Source organism: Rutidosis leptorrhynchoides, chromosome 10, assembly GCF_046630445.1.
Source record: "Rutidosis leptorrhynchoides isolate AG116_Rl617_1_P2 chromosome 10, CSIRO_AGI_Rlap_v1, whole genome shotgun sequence".
NCBI classification, from domain to species: Eukaryota; Viridiplantae; Streptophyta; class Magnoliopsida; order Asterales; family Asteraceae; genus Rutidosis; species Rutidosis leptorrhynchoides.
Genome location: NC_092342.1, coordinates 245,121,613 through 245,135,855, shown reverse-complemented (window position 1 = coordinate 245,135,855; position 14,243 = coordinate 245,121,613). Strand labels below are relative to the sequence as shown.

Below are 14,243 nucleotides of genomic sequence, written 5' to 3'. Positions count from 1 at the left end.
TTAATTTAATAGTTCACAAACAAAACCACATAGTTAGAAAACAATGTTATACGTTATTTGTTATATACTTTTTATATTTTAATGCATAAAGTAACGGTATAAAGCAATTTTCCTACATGATTCTTATATATGTAAGTAGAATATTACACTAATTTAGAACAACTTAAAACGTAAATTTGAACTTTTCAATTAGAACAGATGGAATATTTGTTATAGTGCTTATTTTTCTTTATCTTGAATCAATTAATGGTATCGTTTTTCTATTTTATTTGTACTCTTTTTGTCAATAAGACCCATTTTATTCCATACACGCTGTATATATAAATAGAAATAGACTTGTGGAGGAGTTGGTTTCAAACAATCATGTCTGAACTAGTCTTCCATCCTCTGTTTTCCCTCTCCCCCCTCATCATCATCATCATCATCCTGTTCTTCATCACCATATCCATGGCAGCGGTAGCAGAAGCTAATAATGAAACACACCCAAATTGCCCTTCTTATCTATGCAGTAACGTCAACATCAGCTACCCTTTTCATAAGATAGGTGCTGCACCTGCTAACCAGTTTTGCGGTTATCAAAACTTCGGAATCAATTGCTCCAGCAACAACGGCACAGAACGTCCCATCTTTTACATCGGCCAGGATTCTTACTTCGTCGAAAATATCATCTATGAACCCCCCAGTATCCTTCTCGTAGATTACGATGTTTCTCCGGTTGTCACCGGGCCCATCAAACCTAGCTTCTGTCCTATAGTGCAACATAGTATTAATATAACAACACTTCCTTTTGAATTTTCACAGTTCACTTTAAATCTAAGTTTTCATTTCAACTGCACGAATACTAAAAGATTCCCTGTTTTTGCAATTCCGATACCGTGTCTAAATGACACATCAAATAATAAGGCGTCGTGTGTTAATATTGAAAATACGGATACACAGGATTTTAATTGGACTGATTACTCATGTGAGGATCACGTGGTAACGACTGTGCTCCGTGATCAGAGCAACGGTCCTTCAGGTCTCAATTTAGGTCTCAATGGGGAGTATGGTAGGGCGTTGAACAGAGGATTCGAGCTAGTTTGGTGGAGATGGGAGAGTGAAGATTGCGATAAGTGTGAAGAGAACAAAGGGATGTGTGGTCATCATAATACGACTGGATTCTTATGTTTTTGCCTCGACGGTACGACTAGCAAGCATCATTGCAAAGGTACCATCCTCCCTTTTTTAACATTGCAATACCAATTTTTTCACAAATACATACAAATTATTTACTTTTAGATATGATTACATGAAATTATAATCTCATAATTAGAGGGTCAACTCGATATCCCTACGTCTTAAAGATGTTGTAACATTTTACATCACTAATTCAGGGTAATTGGTTATTCAAATTTCTCCAAGTTTAGGTGTAGTTTGCTATAGGCATGATTTTTTTTAATTATTTTGGTGCTATTCTTTCAGATTTGACTGTTTCTCATAGAAATAGTCAAAGGGTTTAATATTTGGGAAGAATTTTAGTGGGTAATGCCTTTGGTAGTCAAACACGTTTTAAACTAGTTTTCCAGTTTTGCAACTACCCCTGTTTTTGAAGATGAGAAAAGAAGGTTGAATTGACTTTTATATTACGAGTAAAATTAACAATGGTATTTCACGAAACAAATATTCGCGTCATCAAAGTTTTGAGATAAAGTTTATTACTCATACTATTATTGTTATTACTTAATACTTAATACTTAATTACTTATTACGGAGTACTACTAATTTATTACTCGTATTTAGTTCCGATATCTGTTTTTAAAATAGTAAACTAGAACATGAGTGTAATTTTAGTCACGGTATCAATCACATTCAACAATAAAAATTTGTGTTCATTTTAATCCATCCAATCAATTCCAATAGTCAACAATAAGAAAGAGTCAAAACAATCAGCTTCAGCTAAAGTGAAAGGACAAGTCAATGGAAATATGGGTACGTAGCTATCTCCTTGAAACTTCATGACACGCACAACAACATTTCCATTGAACCTTTCAAACTTTAAAAATAGGATCTCCTACGTTATATTGAGTGGTCGTAGGATTATTGGTAAATTTAGCACACTTCGTATAAAATTAGTTAAAAATTTATTGATTCGATCTTTAGGAATATTATCACTCATTTTCATAAGGTGCACCTTACTTATATTATGAAGTGAAACGAGCTTTAAAATTTATTATGCTACTAGTGGCTATGGGTAGATTTGATAAAATTAAATGATTAAGACTACTCTTATCTATGACACATGTCATACAACCATATTGTACCATATCACCGTTACTTCAGCAACTTCTTCCTATCACTTAACTCATCACACTCTCTATATCCATGACATACACCTTTACCATAAAATGAATCCACCAAGTTAATTAATTAATACAATGTACCACTTTTAATGGGCAATGTACAACAAAAAATTTCAAATGCTCCATCTTTGAATATGCCCAACAATGACATATTGAAGCACGGTCGTTGGAAGAAGCTCTAATGGAGCTTGCTAGTATGAGTAGTATCGGTTGCTTGGCAACGGCGCCGCTTTATCGTGCCCGCTAAAAGTGGTCTAAGTGTTGAATGGTTTATATTTGAATAATTCAAATGTTATGAATAAAGTTCTTTCTGAATAACAATAACATGACAATCATTTTGAACGAATATATGAATGATGTAAAAAATACCATATTAACCTTTAACATTTAACATTAATAAAAGGGTTAAAGCTATAAATGAGCGATATACTTTCATTTTTGTTTTATTGTAGTTTATATACCCGAAAAAATACAAGCGTATGGTATAAAATTATTGTTTGCGTGTCATTATCAACAAATACAAACTTCTGACCTGATAATTTTTGTCAAACTTACGTGGTGATGATTTGGCGCATACGTGGCATCTTGGGGGAGAATGAAGTTAGTAATATTTCCTATAACTTGGTTTAATTTCATAATGGCCACTTGTAATGGGACCGAAGAGTAATTTTTAAAAAAAACTTATAAAAAAATCAAGTTAAAATTTAACACTTTCATTTAATAAAATTATTATAAGTTTTTAACTTTGAATAGTTATCACGGAGTAATTTTTAACAATTGTTTTTTTCTTTTTGTATAGTCTAAATCGAAATAAAACTGAAAGTATACGACCTATTTGTAGCCATATAAAATTTAAAAAATTTAAATAATTAATTTTACCAGTTCAGTATCTAACCAATAACATTTTGTTTACCTTAACACACATTTTGAAAGTTTATGACTTATAATGGCATATTTTAAGGTATATAGACTAAATCGGAACAAAACTTAAAGTATATAACATATTAATAGCTTTAACCCTTAATAAAAACTAAAAAATAATTGTTTGATAAGTGATATTGATATAATATTTAAAGATAAATATTACACGAAAATTAGTGCTTAACGGTTAAGAGAGAATTTCACTTCTGAATTGTTCAACATTGAATGATGGATCATTCAGCATCATCTGTCATTCAGAGGTTAGAATCAAACGCGTTGAGTGTTGAATGGTTCAGTATTCAGCAATGAACTACTCAATTTAGAGGTAAACAAACGCAGCTTAAATTTTCTGGGTCTACCCGTGTGATTACTCGTCATCCATATATCTTGATTCTGTTCTCGGTTCTTTCTCTCAGTCAAGACCTTTGTCGAACAGTTTATTAGATGGTCAATTAATTAAAACTTAACGAATGAGATCACCATCAGTACTCAATGATCAAAAAATATTCAAAACGGTTAGAGCACCTCAAGTAGAGATTCCGTTGGTGGGGGAATTAACCCGGAGATTCGTAAATCAATTCTTTCTTTTGAAAACGGCCCTAAATTCCTCATCGACTTCTTTAACGAGAAGGACAATGAGCTAGATTCTCGCTCGGAGAAGTCCCCCGAAGAGGGGAACCTGAGACGAGTTAAAGGACGAGGCTAGACGCTAGCCTGACGAATCCCCCCGAAGAGAGGGACCATATACGGCTGAAAAAGTTAGCGAACACAAGAAAGAGAGAACAACTAGTCAAATTACAATCTTATGGGTTAGGAAGTAGTGCTCAAGATCATGATCACTAAGAACATTGAAGTGAAAAAATGGAGTGGAATATTGAAGAGTTAAAACACACCACAAATATAGCTTTTGACAAGTGAAAAGAATATATAATTTTAGTGTCCCACCTGATGTTGAGTCGGAGTGCCGACCAGAAGTGGCTCACATTACAGAAGTCGAACACCAACGCATTCTACTCCCACTTTTTTTTTTCGAACAACTGGGATTTTATTAAAACAACCCCCCTAGCGAGCAGCTAGGGAAAGGCCACCAACGAACATACAACGGCTAGAACGCCAAAACACAAAACGATTACAATGGCTTCAAAAGCCACTCATCCCATCTAATATAAACATTACTTCTATTACAAAACCAATTAAAAGCATACTTACGAATCGAATAAAAAATGAGCTCCTTCTTCATAAACGGGGAAGCAAAGATGATACCGTTCTTGTGTCTCCATATGTGCCAAAGGGAAGTAGCGATGATCACGTACAACTTAGTCTTCACAATAGACGAAGCATGCCAACTATCGAACCATGCTAACCACTCAATCCAAGTCTCTAGTCTCGGCCAATGCACATCGATCCACAAGTTGATTCTATGCCATATATCGCAGGCAATGGGGCAACCAAAAAATATATGGTCCATGGATTCCACCCTATAATCACACATAGCACAACCAATATCCTCAATCTCCATACCTCTTCTCGAAAAATTCAATCTAGTTGGTAGTCTATCTAACGAAATACGCCATAAAAGAGTATTGACTTTACGAGGCAATTGTCTAACCCATCTTATTTTAATCTCCGAGCTATGTAATAAATGATCATCCAAGTAGTTTTTTTTTTGAAAGGCAAGAAAATTATTATATAAACTAAAAAATCTAGCAAGACGCTAGCAAATACAACACGAGAACACGAAAAGACACGACCTACAAATCATGGACGACTAGACCACCAACTCGAAACAACAAAATAAACACGAAAAAGCACCTAAGGGAGAAACCAAACAAAAAACAACACACGAGGGAAACCCGAAAAAATACAAATGTTTATGAAATGTCAATCGAGCTAACCATGACATCATCCAACAATGTTACGTGTCCGAATCAGAGCATGAACAATAATCCTCGACGTCATCATCTTTATCTAAAGCCTCCATCATATCAACTAGATAAGCTCTTTCAAACCATCTATATTCGTCCCGACGCCTTCTACGTTTCATGATCATCCAAGTAGTTGCGCGTTGAACTAACCGTGAATGATCCTTCGTCCGAAATTATCCACTCCCATTCGTCATCCCTGCTCGATAACATAACAGACCCCAATTCATTTTCCAGCTTATATAAGAGATCCAAGTTATGAGGCCCAATGTTGGAACGAGTCCAATCCCAGGACCACCGTTTGGCCCAATACGATCTGCTAAACAACATTCTATATTATTGTCCAAATGGCATAATCTAGTATATTTAACTTTCAATACTCCATCACCTTTCCAATTGTGTAACCAAAATTTGTAAGATAAACCGTTGCCTATTTTTAACCGTAGCACATTGTTAGGTAAAACACCTTCTCTTTTTAGCTTTGAGAACAACCTGACTATATTACACTAAGTACTAGATCCCCTGATGGTAGAGCTGTTTAAACCTCCATCTTGACCGTCGATTGCCTTTATAGCCATCGCCCACATACTGTTAGGATTAACCGTAAACCGCCAAACCCACTTCATCAAAAGTGCATGATTAAAAGACCGTAAACTTCCAACTTGTAATCCACCATTATCGTACGAGTGCAAAACTTGATCCCATCTCACCCGTGTGCTCTTAGTGATACCGTTAAAAATATGTACTTCATTCGTCTGAAACTAAGTATCCCACAAATGAGCCTTTTTAGTTTGTCAAAATTAGGTGTTTACTTTCAAGATAACCAACTTTGATATATATATATATATATATATATATATATATATATATATATATATATATATATATATATATATATATATATATATATATATATATAGTGGTAGGATTAAGAGGGAAGTAACCAATCGGGGGAAGCGGGGGGAAGCAAAAACTTTTTTTTTTTTTTTTTCGTTTTTTGAAAAAACTTTGTTCACGAACATTATAGATGAGATGAAAATATAAACATTTAGTAGAGACACTTTGTGATAAATGTTTTTATTTTGACGGAAAAATGCTCGAAGAAGTAATATATAACAATTATCGTATTTTTCAAGCGTATGTTGAGGTTTTAGCTATTGGGGTTTAGATATTAGGGTTTATAGGGTTTAGATATTAGGGTTTAGAAATTTAGGGTTTAGGGTTTAGATATATGATTTAATTTGAGTTTTTAACACGAACGGTTTAGAGTTTAGGGTTTAGGGTTTTGGGTTTAGGGACCGATTTAGCTAAGAGTTTTTAAAAAATATTTAGCTAAGAGTTTTTAAAAAATATTTTCCTTTAAGATAAGCTAAGAGTTTATGAAATAAGCAACTACGTGAAAACCACTTATATAACCAAGCAAATCTAGGATGAAAAATCAAAGAGGTCCTAAGTAGACTACTTTTAAATATCTTAATGGCTCTTAAATCAATCTCTATCTCAGCATCATTTCATCGAATTTATCTCTTTCACATCAGCGTCACATTAGCATTAACCTCTTTTACTTTCGCTAATGTTTCACTAAACTCTCCCTATCTTTCACTAAATAATACTCACACCACAAAAGATTATATGTACAACTTAATAAACACAAAGTACAAATAAAAAAAAAACATTAGGGGTCTACATTGCAGCGCTAAAGCCACGCCAAGGGTTTGGATGGCGCTTAATTTAAAATTGTCGTGCCTATCTTGATGAAAGATTTGGCAGGCGCCAAACCATTAACGCGTCTCTTTAACTGAAGACGGGGAGAAGCCTTACTATATACATAAATCATAAAAGAACACGGATTCTATAATTATATTTAGTGGTGTCATATACAATTTTACTATAAACTATAACTATTCATGTATGATGTATTATTTATTTATTTGCCCTATCACGTTAATTCAAATGTTTAACCTTGAATTATTGCCTAAAGAACTTTAGAAAGAACGAGATAAGTGAATAGCTCGCGCTTTGCTGCGGGAAATCGTTTTGAGATAATGTATTAAACACTATTTTAAAAAAATTATAATTACAATACAGATATATTATTGACTAATATAAAACTTACGCTGTGTTCTCGAGTTTTTTTTATAGTGGAAAAGAATGTAAAGGAAAAGGAAAGAGAGAATATGAATGGAGAGGAGTGTAATATAAATTAAGTTTGTTTCATCCTCGAGTTTGAAAAGAATGTAACGGAAAAGAAAGAAAAATAATTAATTATCTTAAATGTTTATAATTTAAATTTAAAGCTTTACAATTACACACTATATTCAAAGTAAGACGTCTCTGATATAATCCAAACGAATATAATTAAGAACACAACAACTTATGTGAATTCTTATACACCACAAATATATACTACGGAGTATGATATAAGTTACAATAACAGTAAATAACTATGCTTATTACGGAGTATATTATTATCTGCTAGTATTACTTTACTATCCATATAATATAAAATTGTATAAACAGTGTAGATAGTGAGTAGTATAGCAGTCCATTAATATTCTTGATAAATATTATGTCTGGGAATTGTCATCTACGCATGGTTGATTACGGAGTACATGCCGTAGAGAAAAATGATATTACAATGGATGGATATAATGGTCTTTATATTTGTATGAGAATTGTTTTCCATTCCAATCATCCCAAAAGTGGGAGGATTATAATCTATTTAAAAAGCTTATATACTATCCCCTCAAAACCCTTTCCTCTCCACTCCTTTTTTTCCTTAAAAAAAAAAAAAAAATCAAGAATAGTCAATTGATATGTTCTCCCTCCAACTCTTTTCCTTTCTATCTAAAAAAAAACTCGAGAATACAGCCTTAATGAATGTCATTATGTAAATTAATTTAACATGTGTCTATAAATATTTGTTTATGCAAATATTATCTAATTGATTGGATAATTAAGAAACAACATTAAACTCTTTTTTTTTTTTTTTTTGAAAAAGGTTATCGTCGTCAAGTTAAAAACGCGGTAATTTTTTCTAAAAAAGTTTGTAGTACACATACAAATTTAATATAACTTTAAAAAAAAAAATTGTAAAAAAATATATGATAGAAAGTTATTTTATAAGTTAAAAAACAAAAATATACAAAGTAATAATCTAAGTAAAGATTTTAAAAAGAAAAGAACGAAGATGAAAAAGAAAAGGCATTATATATTTGGACCATGATTTGAATTATTTGGATCAACTTTAGACCTACATAATTACAGTATTAATTAATTCTCTTTTCTATAAGAGTGCTCCCAATCATGACAAGATTTCCTCCAGAACTAACCAACCATTCAGCGCCACATCAGCACTTCCATCTCACTTTCTTCCCAGGACTAAACACTCCCAACAGTGACACTCCTTCCTCACCCACTATATTAATTAATTAATCAATTGTACAAGACCTATAGAAAAAAAGTACCACAAAATTTAGCCCAGTCCGTCCACAAATATGCTATGAACGGACGAAGTGGGGGACGGAGGAGCTGGGCGAGACCCTGGGCGGGGGCCTGGACTAGCTCGTGCCATCAGCGCCCAGGCTGGGCGGAGCTGGGCGGCACTCCTGGACTAACCATTGGGACCAGCCTAATTACCAAAATCAAATCATCATATTTTCTCTCTCCTGTATATTAATTTACTCTCATTTTTTTCTGTTTATTTTAAAATTCTATACAAATAAATTAGCAATAATAAAATATGCACATGATGCATCACCATTTGTACTATTCATTTTTACTACACCAATGTTACGAAGTATTATTTCTTTTTATTCTTTAATAATATTAATAATTAAATATGTACATAAGTCATCTTCTATATTTAATAAAATCACTCCATGGACGTTCAAAGTAAAACCTTATTTATTTTTTCCTATTAATAATAACATATGTACGTTTTTCATTTACGTTTTAGTTTGTGTATTAAGCTTTACGTTAACGTTTTCTATTTACGTAATACATTTATGTTTTACATTAACGTTTTTCATAAAACATAATGTAATTGTATACGTAAAACGTTAACGTAAATTAATTTAGCTTTTAAGTATGTTGGTCATCAAAAAAAAGTTGTTACTAAATATAAAATTTAAAAACAAAAAATTTATTAGAAAACTCAAACGTGGTAAAAAAAAACGTAAGAATAGTTTACCCACTTACATTCTTAATTATAATTAACTTTTAATTTTATAGTTTTAGTTATTAATTACTAGTTAATATTATGATATCAATAACAATATAATAAGTAATACAAATTATAAAACATAATCATTACACTATTAATTGTGTTGGATTACACATTTATCTTAAAATTTCGTGCAATTCTTTCTCTTATTTGGACAACTTTGGTCCAAAGCACGTGACCCGAAAGAAAAAGAAACATGAAGGGAAAAAATTGCTGATCCCAAGTGTTGAATCTAAGTTAGCAAAGACGTAAATGTGTTGAACCATGATCACATTTAGTTTATTTTGGTGTATTTTATTATTTATTTACCTACTTTACTAAACGATGATCAAAAAAAAAAAAATTATTGCTATGAACAATAGTATGCTAATTAGTATATAAGGATAACGTAAATTAAAAATAAGGTGAAATTACCTTCTAAAAATTGTGAATAGTATGTATCAAGTCCTTCACAATTAGTACAGGAATTAAAATTAAAATTAAATGTAAGTTCTATTTTGTTTTAAATATACATCTATTAACTATAAACTTTCAAACTACAAGCTAATTTATACACCCATAGTGAGCAAGAGTGATACCAATAATTCAGGATTGTATGCCGTATGCGTGAACCAAGTGTAATTGGTGTGACATTTACGTTAACTTAGAAAAACATGGCTAGAAATTTCGATTTAAATTAAATTAAAGGTTATAGTTACTTAGCCATCAATTTCTTGTACGCGTGATCCTTTAAATGTGAAAGCGTGAAAAAATTACTCTCCTTAACACCAACCCTACACGCAGATTTATTAACTAACTTTCGGTTCAAACAAAAAGACTCAGGGACCCAAGACTTTTGAACATTTACCAACCACAAACATTTGAATTTGAAATGAACATAATTTTTGTTATATAAATAAATTTCTAAAACACCCATTTTGTTAAAAACACTATAAACGTACATATTGTTAAAAATGACATGAGAAAAAAATACTCTTAATCCCTAATGGTATTTTCTTTTCCATAACTTTCATTACCAGGATTTTGTCATATTAAAGCAAAAATACTTTATACTCTTGTTTGACTTCTTTTCAAGCTTTTAATCATGATTAAAAACAAAACTGAAGCATCTTATGTGACACTATATATCTATTAATTACAAATTATGTTTATATATATGAAACCAATGACTTTACTTACAAGACTCCAAATCCAAAACCTTACACAAACTCAGTGGCGATTGTATGTATAGTGAAGTGGGGTCAAAGGACCCCATTAATTAATTTTTTATATTGACAAAATACTATTAAAATTGTAAAGGACACCACTAGATTTATAAATATGACCCCATATAATTTTAAATTTAATGGTTTTTATGGAATAAAATAACCGTTCTTTTGAATTTTTTTTTTATAAAGTATCACTCAAATTGTATAGGACACCATTAAATTTTAATCCTATAATCGCCACTGCACAAACTTCATTAAGTATTAATAACACTTCTCTCATTAATCCCCCTTTTCATATTCTTTTCCTCAAATGGATCTTCATTTCTTCATATTTTTCATCATCTTTGTTTACTTCAAAGTTGAAATTGTTTCATCACAAGGCACCAAATCAGTATCTTGTTTGCCCAAACACTGTGGAAATGGGCCAAATATTACCACTCCCTTTTGGATCCCACAACAACAAGATTCTTCATGTGGCTCAATTGGATTCAATATCACCTGCAAAAACAGTTATCCAACCATCATCATTGATAATCAAGATTACGTCGTAAAAAACATATTTTACAATAATAATTCGTTCCTTCTTGTTAACACGAACGCTTTCTATGAAAGTAATCTTTGCGCGGTTCCTATAAGGAATTTTAGCCTCAATGGAACTCCTTTTAGTTATGGTTTCTTATCAGTAGATCTTTACTTCTTTTACAACTGTCGTGATCCTTACGACAAAAAAACATATTCGGTTGATTGTGCTACGTCCAAAAGTAGTAATCTTTCTTCGTTTGCTGTCTTCCACCCTGAAATCTTGGAGAAAAACAATTATTCGATTAATTCATGCGAAAAATCAGTTCATGTACCTGTTCATGTTGATGTTCTTAAGGTGTTGTTGTATGAAAATTATACTGATGTTCTAAGAAAAGGTTTTGTTATGGAGTGGGAGTGTAGCAACTGTTTAAAAAATGGTACCCATTTTTTTTTTTCATTCGAAATTTGTTCTACTTTGTTGTACTAATTAATGTATAATTGAATGATTTCAGGTCATGGTATAAATTGGAAAGTCAAAGTTCCTATAGCTGTTCTTTCTGGTGTATTCGGCATTGTTCTCATGTGTGTGATTTTCTTTTTCTGGAGACGACGCAAAAACAAGAAACGTTATAATTATGGTTCTTCATACATGTCACGTAACATTGTATCGTATGGATCATCAACAACGGATCCTGAGAAGAATTCAACTTATCATGGTGTCCAAATCTTCAAGTACAGAGAGCTCGAAAAAGCCACAAACCATTTTGATCCGTCTTATGAACTTGGTGATGGTGGTTTTGGAACAGTCTATCAAGGTATTGATATAGTTTATAAAAAAGTACGGAGTATTGGATTTTGCTAACTAAGGACCGCTCTTAGGGCTGTCGTTAACATGCATTAATTGATTGTAAATTCAATAACCGCCGCTAAAAAGGTAACAAGTAACCGTCATATAAAATCAAATTATGTACGTTAATGACAGCTTTAAGGACTGTCGTTGGCAAAATCCAGAAGTATTTTCAACGCATTTTGTAATCAAATAATCCCCTAAGTATGGTCTTAATCTTGAAATGCATTATTATTATTAACAGGGAAACTGAAAGATGGGCGAGTTGTTGCAGTAAAACGCCTATACGAAAACAATTACAAAAGGGTAGAGCAATTCATGAATGAGGTAGGAATCTTGGCTCACTTACGTCACCAAAATCTAGTGTCACTTTACGGTTGCACCACTCACCATAGTCGTGAGCTTCTACTAGTATACGAGTACATTCCAAATGGGACTGTGGCTGACCATCTTCACGGAGAAAAGTCAACGCCCGGTCAACTTACGTGGGCCACAAGAATGAGCATTGCTGTTGAGACAGCAAGTGCATTGGTGTACCTTCATGCATCAGATGTTATTCATAGAGATGTTAAAACTAATAACATTTTATTAGACAATTGTTTCAAAGTGAAAGTGGCCGATTTTGGATTGTCGCGCCTTTTTCCAAATAATGTGACACATGTTTCAACTGCACCTCAAGGTACACCGGGGTATGTGGACCCCGAATATCACGAATGCTATCAGTTAACTAGCAAAAGCGACGTTTATAGTTTTGGGGTGGTTTTAATCGAGCTTATATCATCAAAACCAGCGGTGGATATTACTAGGCATCGACATGAGATAAATTTGTCGAATATGGCTTTGAACAAGATCAGAAACGATGCGCTGAATGAACTTGTTGACCCGACTCTTGGATTTGAAAGTGATTATGAGGTTAGAAAGATGATTAGTGCGGTTGCTGAGTTGGCGTTTCAATGCTTGCAAAACGAGAGGGATTGTAGGCCGTCGATGGATGAAGTTTTGGAGACTCTTATTGGTATTCAAAATGGAAGTTGTAATAAAAAGGTGAAAAAGGATGTTTTTGAAGTTGAAGATGATGCAATTCTGTTGAAGAATCATTCTCAAACGATGTCGCCTGATTCTGTTGCAATCGCTTGGAGTACTTCTACGTTGTCGACTTCAAGTGGCTGATTGATCTCGACATGTTTTAAATTGTTAGTGAAAATCGTGTTCCGTGATATGTTTAGTAAGGTCTCACTACACTTTGTTGTTTTATAAATCGAGGTGTATATAAATCGTTTTTGCCTTTGATCACTCATTTATTTATTGGTTTCTATTCTACTAATCCAACACGCAACAATTATATTGAACATTATGTAGGATCTCTGTTTAGCTCTAGATCATCAATAAATTAGAACTAACTTGTACAATGGTGTTTGTTATATATTATTGAGTGGTAGTTGCATACTACCGTCTGTTCTTTTCTGCATATGTTTCAACAAAGGAACTGTTACTTCCCATTGACCAAATTTATAAGGATGAGGTCCACCTTTTGACCAGTCAACATAAATCAACGTTCGATTTGAATTTTCTAACGGAAACTCAATATTTAACAATGTTGGTATGTAATGCTCATCTGAATAACAAGCAGGCTTACAGTAGTCTCCATACAATGGGTAATATATCTTTTCACATACTAGTTCTAGTGCCAGGTGGCAGTCAACTTCAAACCATTGAGACCCTTTTCGCCATTGTTGTAAGGCTACTACTGGTTCCATTTTGTGGTCATATCTACCACGCCCGACGGGTCCTACTTTATTGTAGCATTCAACAAATGTCTTTTTGGAGTTGATAAGTTTAGATAATTGAGAAGTTGTAAAGAGGAATGAATGCCTCTGAAAGAAGAACAAATCTTTCGTTTGAGAAATCGAGTAATGCACTTGCTACTAAACAGCTTCGACTAATACATATATCTCCCCACGTTACAACCTGTTTCATAGTTTTATCTTTATGTAGCTTCTGTTTCTAGTAACTAGTACTCCGTCCGTCTCATATTTATAGTTTTATAAGATGTCCGTCCATCCCTAAGGCCGTTCAATTAAATTTATAGGCCTGTTCAATAAGAAATAGTAGACCTCTTATATATGAAATTTTGTTATATATAACACTGGTAACAAGTTCTACTCCGTATAATATATAAAAAAAAAAAATGCAATTATTAGAGAAGTCCCAACTATGACAGGATTTCTTCCAGGACTAATCAACCATTCAGCACCACAT

The 14,243-nt window shown here is 32.8% G+C and overlaps 2 protein-coding genes across 2 annotated transcripts; both read left to right on the top strand.

Annotated features, from left to right (window-relative positions):
- Positions 1 to 364: 364 nt before the first annotated feature.
- On the top strand, positions 365 to 13,388 carry LOC139873661 (LEAF RUST 10 DISEASE-RESISTANCE LOCUS RECEPTOR-LIKE PROTEIN KINASE-like 1.2). Its single transcript, XM_071861602.1, has 3 exons — positions 365 to 1,207; positions 11,650 to 11,952; positions 12,229 to 13,388. The coding sequence occupies exons 1-3, from the start codon at positions 448 to 450 to the stop codon at positions 13,152 to 13,154; spliced, it is 1,989 nt and encodes a 662-aa protein (XP_071717703.1). The 5' UTR covers positions 365 to 447; the 3' UTR covers positions 13,155 to 13,388.
- LOC139873662 (LEAF RUST 10 DISEASE-RESISTANCE LOCUS RECEPTOR-LIKE PROTEIN KINASE-like 1.2) lies at positions 10,773 to 11,643 on the top strand. Its single transcript, XM_071861603.1, has one exon. The coding sequence runs from the start codon at positions 10,926 to 10,928 to the stop codon at positions 11,622 to 11,624; it is 699 nt and encodes a 232-aa protein (XP_071717704.1). The 5' UTR covers positions 10,773 to 10,925; the 3' UTR covers positions 11,625 to 11,643.
- Positions 13,389 to 14,243: the final 855 nt, after the last annotated feature.

What these genes read in the sequence shown, in the direction of transcription:
- LOC139873661 (XM_071861602.1), top strand. Translation starts at nt 448, where the DNA reads ATGGCAGCGGTAGCAGAAGCTAATAATGAAACACACCCAAATTGCCCT. An exon ending in TAGCAAGCATCATTGCAAAG is followed by an intron (nt 1,208 to 11,649) that starts GTACCATCCTCC and finishes GAATGATTTCAG; the next exon opens with GTCATGGTATAAATTGGAAA. An exon ending in TTTTGGAACAGTCTATCAAG is followed by an intron (nt 11,953 to 12,228) that starts GTATTGATATAG and finishes TATTATTAACAG; the next exon opens with GGAAACTGAAAGATGGGCGA.
- LOC139873662 (XM_071861603.1), top strand. Translation starts at nt 10,926, where the DNA reads ATGGATCTTCATTTCTTCATATTTTTCATCATCTTTGTTTACTTCAAA.